General features: G+C 46.1%; 1 protein-coding gene and 1 pseudogene across 1 annotated transcript in view; both read right to left on the bottom strand.

The window, feature by feature from the left end:
• The window catches only part of CMTM8 (CKLF like MARVEL transmembrane domain containing 8), a 107788-nt gene that overhangs the window by 9398 nt on the left and 75502 nt on the right, over window positions 1–22888 (bottom strand). Inside the window, exon 2 of the mRNA XM_039249813.1 lies at window positions 475–648. Coding sequence (XP_039105744.1) covers window positions 475–648 — 174 coding nt within the window. The remainder of the gene's footprint in view (window positions 1–474; window positions 649–22888) is intronic.
• On the bottom strand, window positions 957–1425 carry LOC120243595 (annotated as a pseudogene).

The raw sequence follows: 22888 nt of genomic DNA, 5'->3' as shown, positions 1-22888 counted from the left end.
GACGCTTAACCGACTAAGCCACCCAGGCGCCCCTTGCGTCCGACTTTCACTTAGGTCATGATCTCATGGTTTGTGGGTTCGAGCCCCGCGTCGGGCTCTGTGCTGACTGCCAGCTCAGAGCCTGGAGCCTGTTTCAGTCTGTGACTCCTCTCTCTCTGACCCTCCCCTGCTCACGCTGTCTCTCTCTCTCTCTCTCCTAGAAATAACTAAAACATTAAAAAAAAAAAGCATTAACAACAAGAACAATAAAAATTTAAAAAATGAAATTCCTGGACCTTCCCACATGCCCAGTTTCACAGTCAGGTATAAACCACCTGAGAGGCAACTGGAGACCGTAAAGATTATCTGCTGTGTTGGGTTCTGGTTTTGCCCCCGCTTTGCCGGCAGAGGGACAACTGAATTGAGGAAAGAAGGACTTGGTTCGAACCTGCCTAGTGGGCCATGGCCAAGATGGCCGGCCGCGGGCTTCCTTACCACTGTTGTCCAGGGCACCTGAGGGATCCTGGTGTAGGTCATTGTTATGTAGATGATGAGGAAGAAGACGGTGAGGACCCAGTAAAATACGGCTACAAACATGACCCAGCCAAAAGCAGGGACCCGGAAGTACTCGGTTCCGGCGATAAGCGTCCACACCAGCAGTCCCAGAGCCTGTAAAATGGTAGAGGCAGTGGACAAGAAAAGAGAGACACAAGGAGAAAAGAAAGAAAGAAGCAGAGACAGAGAAAAAAAATACAGAGTGTCAATTACAGGTTTTATTCATATTTACACATACACACGACTAACAGACATAAGACGGGATGCAAATTCAGGTGCCCACAAATGCCAGAAGATACAATAAATGAAGACGGGAGGCCGCACAGAGACCAGAAAACAAGAAAAACGATGTCCTCTTGTAAGGGGCAGTCTCTACTCAGCTCCAGCAAACTGCTGAGGGCCATTTTTTTTTTTTTTTTTTTGGTATATATGAAAATTTATTGCCATGTTTTCATCATCCAAACTTAAGACCTTGGTCTTTCCTTCTTGCCTTTGTATAAGGCCAAAAGAGAGACATTGGCTACTTTGACGACCTTAAAGTGAACTCCAGGAATGTCACCAACAGCATGACCTTTGCGACCAAATCCAGCAACCAGAACCTCATCGTTTTCTTCAATAAAAAACAACCATCATTGGGTATAAAGGTGGTGATTTTCTTGCCATTCTTATCAGCTGGACCCTGACACACTTCCTGATGGCAGAATTTGGCTGTTTGGCTTCAACCCCTACTTTTTGCAGCACAATTCCTTTTGCATGGGAAGCGCCTCCAAAAGGGTTGGCCTTCAGGGCTGTGCCCAAATGGGCTTTCTTGTACTGTTTATCGTGCCACTTCTGATCTCAGTGGTGGCTACGGAGCTTCCTGGCAGTACAAAGACCGCGACACTTGCCCATCCTGCCAGCACCGCGGGCCCGAGCTGAGGGCCACTTTTTTTTAACATAAGCTCTGTCGCCTCCAATGTGGGGCTTGAACTCATGACCCCAAGATCAAGAGTCATATGCTCCACTGATTGGGCCAGCCAGGTACCCCTGTTGTGCACCATTTTGTTAGAGCTTCCTTTTCTCCCCCCAGGAAAACGCAGACACTCAAGCTTGTACCTGGTAATCCTGATTTTTAAACATTTAGTTATTTCTGGGAGAGTGTAAGCAGGGAAGGGCAGAGACAGGGGGACAGAGGATCGGAAGCGGGCTCTGTGCTGACAGGTTGATGGCAGCAAGCCCGACATGGGGCTCGAACTCACAACCTGTGAGATCATGCCTTGAGCCGAAGTCAGATGCCCAACCAACTGAGCCACCCAGGTGCCCCGATAATTTTGATTTTTAAATGTTGGTAACTAATAATGATTTTTAAAACACCATGAGAGTATAAACCACACTCATGTATGGCTGGAGTTTGCTCACAGGTTGATGCTTGTCAGGGAAACAAGACTGCCTACTTGAGGTGCTCCCTGGGACTGATCTGCTCTCAGGGGATGAGAATCTCTGAGGACTCCCCTCCCCCTCCATCCCTGCCCTCCCCCCCGCCCTCCCCCCTTGCAGATGGCCAGTAACAAGTGGCTTGAAAGAGCTTCCGGAAAGAAGAAACAAGGGCCCAGGGCAGACACCGGCATTCAGCATTTTAACATAAGTTGTGCATTTATTCCAGCAACAGCCATCCAAATCTTCACCGCCACTGGTGAAAAAGACCAAAGCCAAAGCCAAAGCCAAATCAATGTCACCCACTGACTAGAGGCAAAGGGAAAAGAAACTGATCCAAAGTGTAGGCGTGGTTAGCCCTGAACAAAGGGAGGTCCACAGCAAAGTATGCATCTTGCATTCCAGCACCTTCCAGGGACCAGGACTTTATTCCTAAGTCAGGAAGGAGTTAGATCCAAATCATATTTCACAGAGACAGCATCAGGAAGGAGCCCAGGCGAGGCTCTCACTGCAAGTTCTAGATTGCTGTGTGACTCAGGACAAATTATTTCATTCCGGCTTTGTTCAAGGCATAGGGAACGAAATACTACAGAAACTTTAATCGCGAAGCTAGGATGATTGTTTTCACTCACTTGTTTAACCCTTGAGAGCACCTACACTCTGCCAGGCTTCCTGCTATCAGGCCCCAAGGTCAGGGTCAGGCACACATTGAACAGACCCCGCTGTACCACTTCAATTCTTGTGGGGGGAAATATCTGCCTCACTTTGTGACAAATGACGTGAAGGAAAACGGAGGCTGTGGTAAGGCTGTCTAACAGACAGATACGACCTCATTGCAGGCATGGGAAGTGTCAGGAAAGGCCAGGCTGAAGAACACCTGGAGACCTAGTAAAAGCTAGCGAGAGACACGGATGGGAAGGGAAGCTTCTAGGCACAGAACACAGCATGGGCTGTGGTCTGGAGCAGGGAAGGGCTGTGCTGCCTTCTAGAACCTGTAAGAAAGTACAGAAAGTTAGGGCTTTGGTGAAAAATGTTAGGTTGGGGAGGGTCAGGTGTAAGTTCTTTATACTGTCACCAGCTAGACCCCAGAGACTGACCTTTACTGCCTCACCTGCTTGTACTCCTCAACCTCTGTCCCACATTTTCCCTTAAGCTCTTCTTTCTAGCTTATCTCTTAACTCAGGCAAAAGACCGGTTGGGCAGAACATTCCATGACAGAAGATGAAACTACCCCTCAAGCGACAGAAAGCGTCCGAACCACTCACAGACCGGTTTGAAGTTAACCCCCAATCATGCCTGAGCAGATGGACCATGGAGCGACCCAGGGAATGACCAACAGTCACCTTTACCTCACTGTAATACTAAATCTCCCCCCAATCTCCAAGGAGGAGCCTTGTTTACACACAGGCGTGTTCCCTGAAGCCTCTACATACAGTGACAAGGCTCCCCTATCTAAATACTCATCCTAACCATAAATAAAAGGAACCCTGTCACCGTTGCTCAGGAGTCATGGCTTTGGAAGTTATTCCCCTTGATCTCATTTGTTGCAAATAAAGTTTCCTTTGTGCCACAGCCTCACCAGTTGTGCTTCCTTCTGTGGCTCACCAAGGAGGGAACTCACGTGAGTTTGGTTACAATACCACTCTGGCCACTTAAGGAGAATGGACACATGGAGGGGAAATGGGTGTGTGTGGGGGAGGGGGGCGGGCTCACACACACGCATGAGGAGATAAGCTCAGAGATTGTCACAATAGTCTTGGTGAGAGAAGATGATGTATTCAAGACCAAGATGGTGGCAGTGAATGTGGAAGTGAGGGAATTCGAGACAGACTTCAGAAGTGGCTGGGACATTAATAGACTCCATAGATTAGACCAGTGGAAAGACACGCGGAGTCTCTGGAAAGATATGCGATGGGCATTAGGGTGTCACTTCCTCACCTGGAACAATGAAACAGGAACGGGTAATGGGCTGATCTGAACAACAGTTCCTAGCTCAGTTTTCAACCTACACAATCTGAGGTGGCCGGGGATCCCGATTGGGATTAGAAGGGGATGCTGCAGGTACAAGAGTACAGGCCCCTCTTTAAGAAGGAAGATGTATGTGGGCCACCTGGGTGGCTCAGCCGGTTATGCATCTGACTTCGGCTCAGGTCATGATCTCACGGTTCACGAGTTTGAGCCCTGCATCTGGCTCCCTGCTGACAGCATGGAGCCCACTTCAGATCCTCTCTCTCTGCCCTCCCCTGCCAGAGCTCTCTCTCTCTCTCTCTCAAAAATAAACAGAAAAAAAAAAAAAGACACTGTGAGGATCATGAAGCTCTCATATAGGATTCCACGGGACATTTTACACTGTTCACAGAGAGAAGCCCGCCTCTCTGGTACAGTTTGGAGGCTGTGCTGGAGGGCACAAAACAGACTTTAAATGTTGCTGCCTCCCTTCTTTGGAGTTGAAAGTTGCTGTTCTTTTTATCTAGTTGATAGTGCACACGAATTCGAAAGCAATGCTTAATGGAGATGTGTTTTTAGGCTTACATTTGTGGCAGCAGAATTTATCAAAGGCGAAGATGTACAAAATGGGACAGAAGCTTCACTCTAATGGGGTTTTGGGCCTGAAGTCATCGTAACTGACAGGTAATCTACACACATAGATGTGACGCTCATTGGATCAGTGAGACGGGTAGTACATGTCATCCAGCATGGCGGGGTCTGAAATAACTTCACAGCGTTCTTGGTTCCAGCCGAAAGGGTCAGAACAGCCCTTTGCTGATGACGCACCCAGGAAACATGAGGGTGTATGAAGAAGCATGGCAAACAGGGGTAGGGTGTCTGTCCAGGGGAGTGCAAGGGCTTAAAGAGTCTCTAGCAGAAGCCCATGTCCAGCTAACCAGACTCGGCTAACAGCTCTTGGCTCTGAATGTGAAACGTTTTTCATTATTAAAGCAAGCAGAGCCACTGCCTAGAGATGCTTTGTATAATGAGCAGCAGTCCTCTTTTACACACGGGGACAATATCGTTAACTGAGCCCATGTCTCAAAGGGCTCAAATACCTGACCCATGACCTCACCGGCAAATACAGTTAAAAGAATGCCCCTGTCAAGAAAAGAATTCTTGTGAATTTCCTAGGTAACAGAAATAAGAAGCAAGCCTTTTGTCTCTCACTATAACTGATACTGATGAAAATCACTCCACGAAAGTGTCATTCGTTTCTTGCTCTGTGTGTGTGTGTTTAAGACAAACTCTAGCTCTTTATTTGCTTAGACTACAAAAACAGTGTTTGTTTTGGTCACTGATGAACATTTCTTTAGGCTAAGCCTTTTTTGAATGGTAAAGCTAAGACTTAAAATCCGGGAGTGATAAATGCAGGTAAGAGTAAACACAGAGAGATATATAAAGTATATATAAAATATACAAAGAAGCAAACACCACCATCCGCCAGTTGTAAATTCTCAAGAGAAACCAATATAAAAATTTTAAATCTACCCTTAACTTCTTCCCTTGCATCTATAACTACGAACTGCACGCTCTTTTCTTTCCCTCTTGAAAATATGGATCATGCTGTACATGGTGCTTATGACTTGCTTCTCTCAGTGAGCAATACCATGCGGGACCTCCTTTCACATTACTACCTACCGTTTTATGCCAATTTCAACATTTGCCTTGTTTTCTATAATTCATGTAACCAGTTCCCAATTGAGAGAAATTTAAGCTGTCTCCTTCATGTTTGTATAAAAATGCCCACGGAACATTCTTATACTATATACCTAAATTCCAGGATGGATTCTGAGAAGCAGAATTTCTACGCTATTTTAAGTGTTAGAGGTACTGCCAAATTACTCATCAAAGCCTTGCGCATGCTCTTCCCTCCAACCCTGAGTTCCCTTGTTTTAAGTCATTTCAAACTCAATTAAAAAAGAGAGATCCCACACTTTGTCTTTCCTGGCTTTACTGAAAATGCAGCGTACAGAAAAGTGTACAAATCTGAAGTGGACAACTCGATGGCTTTTCACAAACTGAATGAACAAAGCTGTGTAACCAGCACCTGCACCAAGAAACAGGACCAGTGTCTGGAGGCTGTATCCTGACCTCTACTTACTCCTTCCCTCTTCTCTAAGGTAATGAATCATCTTCCTGATTCCTATTCCTTTGGATTAGTGTTGCTTGTTTTGGAACTCATATAACGGATTCCTATAGTATGTACTCTCGTGTTTGTTTCTTTCACTCAACATGGTGAGGTTCAGGCTTGACACTGAATGCCGTTCCTTCATTCTCCTGGCTACACAGCAATGGGTCTCAAACAGGAGTAAGCCATGAGCATCAGAATCACCTGCCTGGCTTGAAAAGCCACAGATGGACGGACCCCACCCTCAGAGCTTGTTTCTGTAGGTCTAGAATGGGATCTGAAGATGTGCATTTCTACAAATTTTCAGGGGGTACTGATGTTGTTGGTCCAAGGACCACACGTTCAGAACCACTGTTTGTTTTGCTTTGCATTTTCCTGATTAGTGGTGCAGATGACACAGCACCTTTTCAAATGCTTATTAGCCACTTTGAGTTCTTTCCTTGTTTATTGATATATATATATTTTTTAAATCACTTCCTTCCTGATTTGTAAAGTTCCTTCCATAAGAGGGATGGTCACCAACCATATATGTGGCAATATTTTCCCCATCCAGGTTTGCTTTGTAACTATCTTTTTTAACAGAGTCTTTTGTCATATGGAATTTTTAAACTTTTACATAGTTAATTTATTTTAGCGCTTTTTATTTTTTTATTTAAAAAAATTTTATTTACTTCTGGGAAATAGAGACAGCGTGAGCAGGGGAGGGTCAGAGAGAGAGGGAGACACACAAGCTGAAGCAGGCTCCAGGCTCTGAGCTGTCAGCACAGAGCCCAATGTGGGGCTCGAACCGACAAACCATGAGATCACAACCTGAGCCGAAGATTAGGTCACTCAGGTGCCCCAGTGCTTTTTATTTTTAAAAGAGAGTGAGCACACATGAGCCAGGGAGGGGCAGAGGGAAAGAGAGAGAGAACCCAAAGCAGATCGGATCACGACTTGAGCCAAAATCAAGAGTTAGTGGCTTAACTGACTGAGCCACCCAGGTGCCCCAAACTTTTATAGTTAATTGGTCCCCATTTAAGCCTTCTTCTATTCTCATCTGCTTAGGAAGGTCTTCCTCAACATGAGATCATAATAATATTCTCCTACAGGGGTGCCTGGGTGGTTCTGTCAGTTGCGTGTCTTCTCCTGATTTCAGCCCATGTCATGATCCCTGGGTTGTGGGATCAAGCCCCTCATTGGGCTCTGCACTGAGCATGGAGCCTGCTTGAGATTCTCTCTCTCTCTCTCTCTCTCTCTCTCTCTCTGTCTCTCTCTCTCTCTCTCTCTCTCCCTCTGCCATGTGCCTGTACACACTCTCTAAAATTAAAAAAAAACTTTTCATATATTTTCTTATAGTTGGTATACAGGTTTAGATCTTTAATCCAACTAGAATTAAGTTCCATATATGGGGTGAGTAAAGGTTACTTTTAACTTTTTTCTAACAATAGTCAATTGATCTATAATCACTTATTGGTGATTTTCCACATATTGGGTGAGTTTCTGGAATCTTTATTCGATTCCACCCATCTCTGTGACTGCTGTGGCAGTGCTGGCTACCGTAGCTTTGGCATGCATTTTAGGCTTCTGGATAAAGATGTCAAATCGAACACATGAATCTAATTTTGCTCCTTCCCAAAACCCTTCTAAAATTATCACAAGAATGGGATGAATAGGAAAGGAGACAAAGGCGACACATTTTTAGAAGCTTGGAATGAACGAGAGATAATGGACTGGCCACTGTGAGAAAGCTGAATGCTAAGCTGGTTGACAGGGAAAGTAAAGAACCAAGGAGGCTCACCACGAGGTCTGAGAAGATTCAGGCACGTCGGAGATGGGGACTGGGAGAGAAGGAGGCGGCTAAAGTAGGGAGGATGTGTGGAAAGCTGTTTGAAAGTAGCCATGTCCTAGATGACTTTAAAAAGTGGGGGGTGGGGGTGTCTGGCTGGTTCACTGAGTAGAGCATGTGACTCTTGATCTTGTGGTCATGAATTCAAGCCCCACATTGGGCATAGAGACTATGTAAAAAAAAAAAGGGGGCGGGGGAGGTGTGGGTGGGGAAAGAAAGTAGCTGTGTCCTAACCTTCTGCCCCACTTTAAGCTACTGGGTGACTGCCCTACCTCTGTCCTTGGTCTGCAAGTTCATTCTACATTGGGATTCTCAACCCCAGTCCTATTGACACAGGAGGCCGACAAGTTGTTGCTGCGGAGGGCTGTCCTGTGTGGGATACTCAGCAGCATCCCTGGCCTCTACCTACTAGATGCTGGTACCAAGCTCTCTCTTGCCCTCTATGTGTCCGGAAATTGCCAAGTATCTCCTGGGAGGCAAAATCACCCTGATTGAGAACCACTCTAAAGAAGGTTTAAAAATGGGGGGGAGGGGGTCTCTGGATTGAGGGGCACAGTTGAAGATTTGGGTATGGAGCTGAAAACCAGAGACTTCTATGACTCTTCAATGTGAAGACTTCCCTACCCTTCCAGTCCCTAACCTTTCCCTTCCATGCATTCTTGGGGTACTGGCAGCCAAGACTTCACACCCACAAGAGAAAAGGCCTTAGGGATTCACCAACACACAGCTTGGCCAGGTCAAGCCACAGTGAAGTTCCAAGTTGATAAGCCCCACCTATGTGCTTTGAGCATTCAAACAGCTTTGTACTCTTAAAACATAGGCAGACAATCAAGGTTACCAGATCTATGATGGCGGGGGTGGGGGGGTGCGGGGGTGGGGAAGCTTGTATCATGGGGCAGAGAGCTGAGACCAAAAAACAAACTGGAAGAAAGTGACTTTGAAGAGGGAGAAAAAGAATCAGTATTCGCAGGGAGAAAAGACATTACAGTAATAAACCAGAAACAGGTTACAGGACATGAATAGTCCTTCAGAAACAAAATTAGCTTTGAAACTACAGATAGGAGAGCAGAAATTTAAAAATGCAATGAAAGTGTTACACAATAAAATTGAGGAAACCTTCTAGAAAAGACAGTGAAAAGACAAAAAGATGAAAAAAAAAAGAAAAAGAAAAAGAAACCAAGCTAGAGGGGGCACTTAGAAGACAGGCTCAGTAGGTCAACCACCTGAGTGCTACGTTTCAGGAATACAGACTCGAGAAAACGGAGGGAAAGACATCAACCACAGAAAAACTCAAGAAATCTCAGAATTTAAGGACGTGAATTTCTACATAAAAGGGCTCCCCAGAGAACCCAGCACAATGGACGAAAATAGATACAAATGAAGAAGGTACATCATGAAATTTCAGGACATCAGATACAAAAAGAAGATTTTTTTAAAGGACCAAAGAACAAACAGGTCACCTACCAAAGATCATAAACAAGAATTGTTTTTTAAACTTTTCTAAAAGAAATAAGATGTTAGAAGACACAGGGAAAATGCCTTCAAATCAGAAAATGATTTCTTTTTTTAAGTTTATTTATTTATTGGGGGGGAGGGGCAGTGAGAGAGGGAGGGAGAGAGAATCCCAAGCAAGCTCTGCATTGTCAGTGCAGAGTCCAACTTGGGGCTCGAACTCATGAACCATGAGATCAGGACCTGAGCCGAAACCAAGAGTTGAATGCTTAACCGACTGAGCCACCCAGGGACCCCCAGAAATTACCCAGGAAAATTATCAATGAAGAGCAAGAGAAGAATACATCCCCCCTCCCCACCCAAACACGCAATGTTGGATGTGATTCACCAAAATGAGGGCACAGACTCTAAAAAAGGAAACATGGATAGGAGAGAAGTGAGAGCAGTCCCAAGGACGAGGGGAAATGAAGCAGGACAGGTGCTCCATGCCAGACTGGGACAGTGACTCAGAAGACAGGCACAGCAAAGGCTATCACACCTGCTCTTACAAGATCAAAAAGCACATCCCACCCCACCCCTGCAGAGGCTCTGAAGAAAAGTCATGTGAAGATATGGCAAGAAGGCAGCTGTCTGGTAAAACTAAAAGGCAATCAAGGGAATGAGAGAAGATATTTGCAAATGACATATCAAAGGGTTAGTATCCAAAATCTGTAAAGAACTTATCAAACTCAACACCCCAAAAACAAATAATCCAGTGAAGAAACGGGTAAAAGACATGAACAGATTTTTCCAAAGAAGACGTCCAGATAGCTGACAGACACATGAAAAGATGCTCATCATCACTCATCATCAGGGAAATACAAATCAAAACCATAATGAGATACCACCTCACATCTGTCAGAATGGCTAAATGAGCAACTCAGGAAACAACAGATGGTGGCGAGGATGCAGAGAAAGAGGAATCCTTTTGCAATGTTGGTGGGAATGCAAACTGGTGCAGCCACTCTGGAAAACAGTATGGAGATTCTCCAACAATTGCACTACTAGGTATTTATCTAAAGGATACAGGAGTGCTGATTTGAAGGGGCACATGCACCCCAATGTTCATAGCAACACTATCAACCATAGCCAAAGTATGGAAAGAGCCCAAATGTCCATTGATGGATGACTGGATAAAGAAGATATGGCGTATATATATATTTATTATATATATACTATACATATATACATATAATATATATACACACACACATATATATAATGGAATATTATTCAGTAATAAAAATGGCAACATTTGCAACAACATGGTTGGAACTAAGGTGTATTATGCTAAGCGAAATAAGTCAGAGAAAGAGAAATAACCAATTTCACTTATATGTGGAATTTAAGATACAAAACAGATGAACCTAAGGGAAGGGAAGCAAAATAAGATAAAGACAGAGAGGGAGACAAACCACAAGACTCTTAAATACAGAGAACAAACTGAGGGTTGCTGGCAGGGTGTTGGGGGGTGTGGGCTAAATAGGTGAGGGACATTAAGAAGGACACTTATTGGGATGAGCACTGGGTGTTACATGTAAGTGATGAATCACTAAATTCTATTCCTGAAACTATTATTTAAAAGAAAACTTATTTGGTGAAGAAGGAGGAGGAGGTTAGCTGTCTCCAACCCAAGCAGAAAAGTCTCACCAGGCATCAACTCTGCTGGCATCTTGACCTTGGACTTCCAGCAGGCGTCCAGAAGTGTGAGTTTAATACACCCAGTTTACAGTATATTGTTACAGCCGCCCAAGCTAAGGCAGATGGTAACAGAAGCTTGCTAGTTAACACGAAAGATTATGGCACTGCTCATATTATTGTTAACTGTAGATATGAGTAAAGCCAGAGGTGTCCCAAGTAGAGACCTCTGTCCCTAGGGACGGAGACCCTGGAGTAAGGAGGTATCCACGAGGGAACTGCCTTTTGTTATAAGCTTTTCAGTTCTACAGGTTTTTGGCCACCCTACTGATCTCAGTTGATTCCCTAGAATTTCTGGCTAAGATATTCATAATAACAGTTTTGGTGCTTTCCAATATTTATACGACTTCTTTGTTTTTCTTATGCTGCATTAACTAGAATCTCCAGAACCATCCACCACAACATGACAGTGATCATCCCTATTTCATTCTACTTTATTTATCTTCATGTTTATATTTGTATGAGGTCTGTTGTTGACAGTTGATGGATGGACCTTTATCAAGCTAAAGACTTATTTTTTAGTGAACTAAGGTTTCTTCTCCAACCTCCCTCCTGAACAATAGGATAATGAGCTTAGTTGAATGAATGTTTTGTATCTCCCTTTTACAATTAGGTATAGTATTCCTAATATAGCTAAACCTTTTGATGACCCAGGATCATTGAATATTTCAATTACTGCCTTGTGCTTTGACAGGAGTTTGCTTGCCTCCACTCTGAATGGTACCAGATACATGTTTTTCTATGAAGAATTTTTGTGTTAATGTTTACTTATTTTTGAGAGACAGAGACAGAGTGTGAGCAAAGGGAGGAGCAGAGAGAGAGAGAGAGAGAGAGAGAGAGAGAGAGGAAGAGACGTACAATCTGAAGCAGGCTCCAGGCTCTGAACAGTCAGCACAGAGCCTGACGCGGGGCTTGAACTCGTTCAAGAACAGCAATATCGTGATCTCAGCTGAAGTCGGCTGCTTAACCGACTGAGCCACCCAGGTGCCCCTGAATAATTTTTTAAAATTGAAATTGTCAGTGGTCACCTGCTGAGGCTCTCAGTGAGCTGAATGCAACAACCCCTCTCTGTCCTCCGCGTGTGCATGCCCACACACCAACTAAGAAATCAGATGCCTCAGAATCCTAAAAAATCACACTGAAAGACAAAATAAATTTGCCTGTGAGGCCTCTCCTGTGAAGTCAGGTCTGTGAAGCCTGTGAACTTTATGACAGCTATTTGGCTGCTCAGAAGAATCACCTGATGGTGGTGCTAAAGGGTCTCATTTATTCGAATACTGGCAGAGCATCTATTATGAGCCAGGAGTTTCTCTGGCACTGTTGGGGGTGCAGAAAATGCTCCAATGCTCCAGCACACAGGTTGGCGGATTTATTTCTGCTTTCAGTCTTGACTGGCATGAGCACCCTTACTGCATCTGTGCATCAGCCTTGAAGACAGACAGGTGACTTCTGATGACTCTAGGGGCAATGTAGCAGCTGTCCTCAGCTGGCTTTGCCCAAAGGAGTGGCATTGTTCCAGCTGTGAGCTCAGCACACCTCTAATATACCTCACTGGGCTTTAAATCATTTACCATACTAGTTCCTTGCAATGAAGGGGCCCTGGATGTCAGCTACTGTGGATGCCGTCGGTGTCCTCAGAGTAGGTACCGCAGTGGGTATTTATCTATAAGCTGTGTGGGTCCTATGAAAGGAATGAGGCTGATCAGAAAATGTAAAGCATAAGGGCCCAACCAAGCCTGGATGGTCAGAGAAAGTCTGAGATTTAACCAGTGAATGGGAACTAACTCAGCAAAATCTGCTCGGTGGAGGGAACGGTGATGCTCAGACAGACTGTCAATCTTCTGAGGTTCTGTCCTAACACAGAAAGATCAATGGGGACTTCAGGTCCAGATGAGGCTGGTTCATGGCCCAGCACTGGGTGGATATCAGTCTCCAGACAGCATCGTTTCTCAAAGTCAAGGCTCATTCTGAGGTGGTCTGAGGGTCAAAGAATGTTAGGGCTGGAAGAGAAAGTCCAGAGACAGCTCAGAAGCATCAAGCTTAGTTATCACAGAGCCACTGAGTGGTCAAAGCAGAGTCAACATTCAGCTGTGACTTCCAGTCTGGTGAGGCTTTACTTTGTACTGGAAGGTCTTAAGTTCTTCCTTTTCCGTCCCCACTCACTGTCTGCAGTGATAGTACTGCTCGTGGTAATTCAGACTGAGAGGCAGAGTATGCTTAGTGAGGAAATCACATACTCTGGAGTCAGCCTGCCTGACTTCCCCTCCCTGCTGTTGGGCAAATTACTCACCAGAGCCTCCATTTCCTTATCTGTAAAATGAGGGCGTAGCAACTTTCCTTGCAGGGTATAGGAGGAGTAAACAGTTAAGTCATACATGCATAACAATGCTTGGTACAAGCTAGGCGCTGGGTCTGTTACTACTATTATGCTAGTATTATTAGCGGGTTTCCAAACTTGGGAGTATCTCCTCTCTTTCCGTAGGTAAAAAGCAGCCTTTTGCTGTAATTCAAAATCTTTACACTTGCATGGAGCCAAGGAGTCATATCTATTTCCAGCCCCCTAGATGTATGTCTTGAACTTGAGGGCTCTCCTATAAGCAATAATACCAACAAGATGGGAGGCTAAGTGGACTGGGGGTGTTTGACCTTCAAGCTCTGTCCTCTGCCCAGCGTAGACACCTTCAATGTCACCATGTCCCCTGCTCCTATTTGGTTAAATGATATGATGCCATGGCCATCTGGCCTGATAGAAAGAGTCAGGCTTAGAATTCTTACCAGTTGTGTGACTGGGCAAATCAATTTATTTGCCCAGTATTTTTTAAAAATATTTTTTATACTGGGGCGCCTGGGTGGCTCAGTTGGTTGAGTGTCTGACTTTGGCTCAGGTCATGATCTCATGGTCCGTGGGTTTGAGCTCCGTGTCAGGCTCTGTGCTGACAGCTAGCTCAGAGCCTGGAGCCTGCTTCAGATTGTGTGTCTCCCTCTCTCTCTGCCCCTTCTCCACTCCTGCTCTGTCTCTCTCGGTCTCAGAAATAAACTATAAAAATATTTTTTTAATGTTTTTTTATTTATTTCTAAGACAGCATGAGTAGGGGAGGGTCAGAGAGAGAGGGAAATACACAATCTGAAGCAGGCTCCAGGCTCTTAGCTGTCAGCACAGAGCCTGACATGGGGCTCGAACCCACGGACCATGAGATCATGACCTGAGCCGAAGTCAGATGCTCAACCGACTGAGCCACCCAGGTGCTCCTGCCCAGTATTTATTGAGCACCTACTATATGCACAAGCTGCAGGTAATAGCAATAGTATAGTATCTACCATGGAGTAAGGAAGTGCTTCTCATGCCTTACTTCATTTAACCCACCGGATAACTAAAATAACTTCTCACAACCATTTTTATCATTTTATGGGGAAACTGAGGCACAGTATGTTAACTAACAGTCCAAACTTTGAACTATTTTGCTATACAATATTAATATCATGCCCAAATCACTGAACTTAGCTGGGCCCCAGTTTCTTCAGCTGCAATACGGGGATAATATGTATTTTACATGATGAGACAGCATAGTCTATAAAGGACAGCTAGTACCACGATTGCTAACAGCAGAAAGAGTGGTCTGGATGACCACAAACCTGCCCAGGAAGAACGGCCACACGCAGTGCTGAAAAGGTTGGTGTTGGAGACCGAGAAGCTGGCTCTTATGCCATGTTCTTGCTGTGTTAGTGATGTAGTGTTACCTAGAATATCACCAGCTAGTTCCAACCTGCCCCCTCCCCGCCCTTACTGCTGGCCCCCAGGTCCAAGTCTCTGGGCAGAAACAGGTTCTGGTAAAATGAGCAGATGCCTTGATGCAAACCCATCCCTGGCTCTGCAAAACAAGATTCTCAGCAGCTGCCTGCTAATCCTGGGCCACCGGGGGGTGCCATCTTGAGAGTGGCATGGAGCCTTTTTTATCTATTAGTCTCTCATACAACACTCTGTTTCATTTTAAATAGGGAGAAGTAGAGGGGCAACTGGGTGGCTTAGTCAGTTCAGGATCTGACTTTGGCTGAGGTCATCATGAGTTCGAGTGGAGCCACAGCCACATCGGGCTCCCTGCTGTCAGGATGGAACCTGCTTTGGATCCTCTGTCCCCCTCTCTCTCTCAAAAATAAATTTTAAAAGCTTTAAAAACAAACAGGGACAAGTAGAAAGAAAATAGGGAGAGCAGCTAATTCTATTTGCGCTGATGGTTTAAACACCCAACTCAGAGAGTATGCTTTTTTCTTCTCTATTTTTATTATTATTATTTTTTAATGTTTTATTCATTTCTAGGAGAGAGAGAGAGACAGCGTGAGCAGGGGAGGGTCAGAGAGAGAGGGAGTCACAGACTGAAACAGGCTCCAGGCTCTGAGGTGGCAGTCAGCACAGAGCCCGACGCGGGGCTCGAACCCATGAACCACGAGATCATGACCTAAGCGAAAGTCGGACGCTTAACCGACTAAGCCACCCAGGCGCCCCTTTATTTTTATTATTTTTAAATATAGTTTATTGTCAAGTTGGTTTCCATATAACCCCCAGTGCTCATCCCAACAAGTGCCCTCCTCCATGCCCATCACCCATTTTCCATTCTCTCCACCCTCAGTTTGTGGTTTGCCTCCTTCCCTCTCCTTAGCTATTTTTTCCCCTTTCCCTTCCCCATGGTCCTCTGTTAAGTTTCTCCTGTTCCACATATGAGTGAAAATATATAATATCTGTCTTTCTCTGCCTGGCTTATTTCACTTAGCATAACACCCTCGAGTTCCATCCATGTTGGAACTACACATGGCCAGATTTCATTCTTTCTCATTGCCATGTAGTATTCCATTGGATAGATAAACCACATCTTCTTGATCCATTCATCAGTTGATAGACATTTAGGCTCTTTTTATGATTTGGCTATTGTTGAAAGTGCTGCTATGAACATTGGGGTACATGTGCCCCAGGGAGCATGCTTTTAACTCAATGAATTCCAAGAAATCCTGGAAGAAAGTTGATGTATTACAACGGTTGACATGAGGGCCATCTTGGGTCAGCAAATGTGCCATGAGCACCTATTACATGCCGGACCCAGTACTGGGTGCTCAGGGTCCAAAGGTGGGCAAGGCACGCCATCATTGTCCTGAGGAATTTATCGTCTAATGTGAGGTAAACACAATTCAGTTCAACTCTCCTTCACCAGGGTGTTGATGCCTATGGCCAGTGGCCACATGCAGCCCACTGCCTGTATACACAGCCCTTGAACACAGCCCTGCTCATTTTTTTAATAATTTATTTATTTTTGAGACAGAGAGAGACAGAGCACAAGTGGGGGAGGGGCAGAGAGAGAGGGAGACACAGAATCTGAAACAGGCTCCAGACTCTGAGCTGCCAGCACAGAACCTGATGCAGGGCTCAAACCCACAAACCAAGAGATCATGACCTGAGCCGAAGTCGGACACCCAACCGACTGAGCCACCCAGGCGCCCCGAGCCCTGCTCATTAATCTACATGTGATATATGGTTGTTTTCATGCTACAGTGGCAGAACACCATATGTGGCCTATGGCTACAAAACCTAAAGTCTTCACTATCTGGCCTTTTACAAAAAAAAAATTGGCCACTCCTGTTGACCAGCACACATACCCTCTGCCCAGGAAATACACACACATGCACCTATATACATGTACTTAATATTTTTAGTTCCTGCATTGATTCAAATAAACCAGCTCGTTAATACATTGAACAAGAGGAGGTGATAGGATAAAAGCGCCTACCCACTTCCCTGCACCAGCAAAGAATTACATCATCCTCAGGCTGACTGCTGCCTTACACCTGCTGAGTATTTTCTTTATACAGTCAAAAGGATCTTGATCTTGCAGTCATCTCCACGCCCTTTGCAGATTATAAAGTAGTTCTGTTCAGAAAGCATGTGACTGTCTCCATTTGTCCACTAGAGGGCGGTCAAACACAGTTTATGAAAGATTAAGGTCCTCTGATACCTGTACCTGGGAGAGACCTCAGAGTTCCTACCCTTAAAGCTCATTCCACAGAGGTGGCAGGATGTGGAAGAATAAACTTGGTCTGGTACTCACTCATTTGAACCAGACATTGCCTGGAAACAGATCTGACAAGAAATGTAGTCAGCCAAACGAGATAAGGCTTAATTAACAGAAAGACTTGGAAGGACAAATTTAATCCACAAGTTCATGGCCTTCTTTGTGTACTCCTGTGAGGTTTGTACTGCAGTGTTTAATATTCTACTGGAGGGATGATGGGGCGTATCGACCAGTGAGGCCAAGGGGCCTCAGACTCTGCTGCTTCTTCAATAAGAAGCTTGGTCTCTTTGGACCTCTTCTTCCCAATGTGGGAAATGGGAAGAACAGGATAAGAAAGCCAGTTCTCCAAAGGGAGTGGGGAGGCCAGCACACGGGGGAAGCATATCAAATAACCTAGGGGTGTTTCACCCATGTAGTTTTCTTCCTACTTTCGTATGAGAGTGGGTGTCTCCCTCTGGCTCTCCTTGACCCCTCCTCAAGTACGTTTGTAGGAAACCCCTGGGTACTCTGGAGCAAAACAAAGCTTGAGGCCTAAGTGTTGCAAGAATGTGTGACTTAACCTTGTTCTTGTTTAGGACTTCAGTCTACGGTCAGCTCGACCTGCTCTAAAAAAATACCTCAGGGACCCCAATATTCCCAGAAGGCAACCGAGTGGAAATTTGCACATGGGGCTGGCTTTAAAATATGTCCACAGATTCCCTGAATGCCTCTCAAATGTAGGACCCTCTTGAATGTAGTGAATTGTTTCTGATGAACAAAGTAGGGCAGATGTGATGCTATGTGACTTGGGAAGCTAAGTCCTAAAGCCTCGCTGCTGCTGTCTCAATATCGTGCTCCGGGGAAGGTAGGAGGTTGGCCGTCATGTTGTGAGGACATTTAGGCAGTCTGGCAGGGAGGTCCCCATAGAGAGGGGTGGAGGCCACCCACCGACAGCCAGCAGCTACTCGCCAGCCAGGTGAGCCAGCCACCTTGGAAGTGGATTCTCCAGGCTCATCAAGCCTTCAATGACACCTGACCGAGCCTCAGGAAAACACCTGAGCCACAACCACCCAGCCAAGGTGGTCTCGAATTCCTGACCTACAGAAACTGCGAGCGATAATCAATGTTTACTGCTCTTTGAAGCTAAGTTTGGGGGTGATTTGTTACGTGGTAAGAGATGACTAAGAGGCCAAGTTTCGTCCAATTTGGACTCATGCACAAGAAGCAGTATAGCAGGCAGAAAGGACAGAAGACCTAAGTTTGTCACTAACTTGCTGTGAGAGCACAGGGAAGACATTTTGCCTCTGGGCCTCAGTCTGTAACCCCATAAGACAGGCACAGCACCAGCTAGATTGCTCAGGGTTTCAAGGTGTTTTGCAATCTGCAAAGATCTAGGTGAACAGCAGTGACTACTGGTCTCATGTTTTTTCTTCCAGGAAACATGACTTAATGCACAGCATAGCCGGAAATTTGATGTTAAGGTCCCAGTGTACTTAGCCAGTGAAAGAAGGTGGCAGGGGACGGGAAGGGGGGGGGGTCTGTGCCCGTAATTAGACCCTCCAGGGACAGGGTGTGGAGGAACCACTGGAGCAGAGTTGGTAGACTTTTTCTGTAAAGGACCATCTAGTAAATATTATTGGCTCTGTGGGCCATATGGTCTCTGTCACAGCTACTCAATCCTGTCACTGTAGCATGAAAGCAGCCACAGACATTATGCAAATGGGCTGTGTGCCACTAACGCTGTATTTGTAAAACAGGTGGCAGGCTGCATTGGCCGGCAGGCCATCATTTGCCAACCTCTGCCCTCCAGCCTTGCTTCCCCGAGTGTGTGGTCCCAGAGTGACAGGGGGCCTGCCAGAAATGCCACCACTCAACCCGCCCAGCTCTGCTTCGTGGGGAAGGGGCCCAGCAGTCCCCCTGCCGCTCAAGTTTGAGGAGCCTCCCCCTCTGTCCCTCCCTTCTGCCTGGAGGCCCCACGCCCCAGGGACTTAAAGAGGAATCTCGGAAGGCACTGCCCTGATCAAAGATCTTCTCAGGTCTCACCATGAACACAGAGAATCTCGGTATTGTCCATGAGTCAGTGAAAGGCATCTGGTCGGTGGTCCTGGGTCACCAGTAAGCAACGCAGCAGCCCGTCCCAGCCTAATAGCTCAGAGTCTTTAAGGAACCAGACCAAGCTGCGTGGTGGCAGCTCCCAGGAGCGGAGGGATGGGACGCAGCCACAGTTCAAGGCCTCTTCGTCTCCGCGGTCCAGATGGATGGAACCCTTGGTGGTCAGATGCCAACCTGGGTCCCATCCCAACTGGTTTCTTTCAGGAAATGTGTGCAAAGGCTGCTTTCCTTCCGTTTTAGTGATGTGTGGGGGTATAAAGGACAGAGTATCTTTTAAGGAACAGAAGAGAGATGAAAGGCTGATAGGAAAGAAGCAATAGGAGGGGAAGGTGGGCAAGGAATGGGGGGAGGCAGAGTCCCTGTGGAATAGCGTCTGCCCCTTGTACGTGGGGGGCACTTGGTCCCATAACAGCACTAACCTTTCTGCCTCTGGGGAGTTACAACTCTCCTCCCATTTGGCCACACAACAGCCACATGATGGGGATCATCATGATCCCCATCAGGCTCTGGGGCTCAGAACCGTGAGCGTCCGTGTCCAAAACCATATTCCACAAAGCTGAAAGAGCCATGGCCCAAAGCCAGGTCCAAGGACTCCTTCCTGCCCCAGAAGCTCCCAGCACTGCCCACAGGGCCACAGCTCCATTGGCGGTCAAGGAGATGTCTTCCACGTACAAGCCTTGATTGGTGTTGACCGCCCTTCATCACAGGTGCTCTTTGGGGACTGCTCACAGGGCGCACCTGACTCTCCCTGGGAAAGCTCCTCCTGTGTCCTACCTTTAGGCACCAGGAAAGGAGGAGATCAGACCAAAAGGTTCCGACACAGTGGTGAAGAGTATAATACCAGGAGTCACACAGCCACTCTTTAATGTTGATCTCAAACGAACCGAAATAAAAACCAAACAGGGAGGGCTACGAAGTGCTTCGCTCCGCTGAAGATGCAGGGGTGTGAGGAGCTGAGCCCTCACATGGAGGACCGCTCTACTCCGGGCAGGAGGCGCTCCAGCTCTGTCCAGGCCGCTGTAATTCGGGGTCCACTCACCCCCGGATATTTAACCATCTCTGAGTGCCGGACAGAAGATGCTTCATCTTCGAGTGAAAGTTCTGGTCTCCTGGCCTCCGCAGGGCTGAACGGGCCCTGCAGCCACGCTTGCCTCTCTGGAATCTGTGCTCCTCATTGTGTCTCATCTTCTTAATTCCGTGGAGTCTGCATTATCAGGCCTCTTTGTTTCAAACAGAAGAAAACGTAGGGGGCCCTAAAGCATAATGGTCTGACCAGGGCACCCTGGAATCAGGTCGTCGTCAGCACATCTGTGCTGCCCAGTGAGCCTTTGCTCCAGTGGCAGCAGATGCATGCGGCTCAGTGGGGTCCAATGGCCATGGGCAGTTAAGTCAGGCAGCAGATATGGAGAAAGGTAACCACCTGGCCCCTAGAAACAAGTTTAGAAGTGTCAAGTTGTAGATCAAAGGGAGTCTGACCACATTTTCATAGAGCTTCTCCCCTAGGCAGGCCAGTCTGCTTCCTTTGGGAGATAGATGTACAACGTACCAGAGCCCCACTTCAAGCAGGCAGGCACTTAAGGAGAGACATAGCCCTCGAATGTGCCAGCAGCCTCTCGCTCTCCTCCCTCCCTCCCACGACTGCCAGGGGCTGCCGGGGGATTGGTGTTATTCTTCTTTGAACATGCGGTTCAAAGCGAAGCCATTTGGCCCCAGGCTTTACCTTTCTTGGGAGGTTTTTGATCATTGATTTAATCTCACTAATCGGAGGTCTGTTTGGATTTTTAATTTCTTCATGATCCAGTCTTGGAAGGCTGCATGTTTCTTGAAATAAACCCCTTTCTAGGTGATCCTAGAACACGCGGATATATCATTGCCCTGTAGTCTCTTGGGTCCTTTTCATTTCTGTGGCTTCAGTGTTAATGTCTCCTCTTTCATGTCTCTTTGAGTCTTTTGTCTTTTTTCTTAGCCTTGCTAAGGGTTTGTCACTTTTGTTGATCCTGTGAAAGTGCCAATTAAGTGTTGCTTTCTTGATGGCGAGAGTCTCATTCTCTTACGGAACAGAAATACCTGTATGCATTCATGGGTTCTAATATTATTCACTGACTAAAGGTTCACCTATTATCATAAAATAAAAGAATCTTCATGGAGAAGGAGGCCAATTTGCCATATTGCTGAAGAACTCCCAGGAAGTTTCCCCTTTCAACACATTGCACACTTTTTCATCTGCTATATAAAAATGCCAACTTCTACCTATATTAAAGGCTAGGAGATGCTTTGGCCCCGTATATACAATTTAGTATTTCAGAATGGAGCCCTCCAGTTGCCCTTCGAAAACACCTCATGTGCCAACTCTGCTCCTTTGTAACTACGGAAAATGCAATGGGATAATTTTGGCAATTTTGCCTGCGAGTCTCCAATTCAAACTTTACTCCCAGAGTGGAAAACCAAAGCCTTCAGGCAACCGAAAAAATCAAAGTAAGACAACCTCCTTAAACATAAAATTCCCCTTGGCAGAGAATGAGTTTCTAGAACAAGCCAGCAGGTTTTCACACTCAGACAAAAACGGTTCACCTGCCTATTACATCCCAGAGGCAACTAGACACAAACAAATTCTATCTCCCATGGCTCCCACAGTTCCTGCGGGGGCTGCCAACAAGAAAGTAGTCAAGGGCTGAGGAGGGACACACCAAGATGGTCGGAATTACCCGATTCTCAAGGCGAAGGGCAGGGAGATGTTTGACTGAGGCATTCTCCCCCAGCATGTGGACACTAGCCCCAGGTAAGGAAGCACACTTTTCCCCGGGCTTCATACTCCAGTCAGCATTTGGAAGTTCAGACAAGACTCAGCTCTGCTTCCAGAGCCAACAGAGCCACCACTAGGAAGGGAACGATGGCTCATACAGAATCTCAGGCAGCTGGGTCTTTCGGCTTCAACACCGTCCAGATGACGTCCTGGCCTGGCTTCTCTCTGCTGGGACTTGGACTTGCAGTGAGTCCCAAGTATTTAATGAGGGTTCCTCAGGGTAGTCATTTGTCAAATTCAGCATGTACATTCCAACTATATATACAAGTTTGATAACTTTGTTTGTATCTTACCTACCTACCTACCACCTACCTACCTACCTATTTAGAGAAAGTGTGAGAGGAGAGAGAACATGAGCAGGGGAGAGGGGCAGAGGAAGAGAGAGAGAGTGAGAGAGAGAGAGAGAGAGAGAATCTCAGGCAGGCTCAGTGTGGAGACTGACATGGGGCTTGATCCCATGACCCTGGGAACAGGACCTGAGCTGAAATCAAGTCAGATGCTCCACCAACCGAGCCACCCAGGTGATCCGAGATCTTTGATTTTAATTAAAAGAGTGGCATAATTATGGTAGAAAACTTGGAAAATCCAGAAAAACATTAAGAAAACAAAAATCATTCATGTTCTTTTATGAGTCAGAGAAGACTTCTCCTAACACCCTGATAAAGGTGCTTCAAATGCTTAAGAACATTTCCAATACAGAACATGTTGAGCAGAATATTTCAAGTCATGATAATTAAGGGGTGGCATTTGTAAGGCTCTTGGGAACTGTGCCTCGTATAGTAACTTGTTGGGAGATAATATGGGCACTTGTTAGAAATGCAGATCCCCGGGTATACCCCAGACTGCTGAAGTGG

The sequence above is a fragment of the Hyaena hyaena genome, unplaced genomic scaffold (genome assembly GCF_003009895.1).
Source record: "Hyaena hyaena isolate Hyena2069 unplaced genomic scaffold, ASM300989v1 scaffold_350, whole genome shotgun sequence".
Lineage (NCBI taxonomy): Eukaryota > Metazoa > Chordata > Mammalia > Carnivora > Hyaenidae > Hyaena > Hyaena hyaena.
This window is presented reverse-complemented; position numbering and strand designations above follow the sequence as displayed.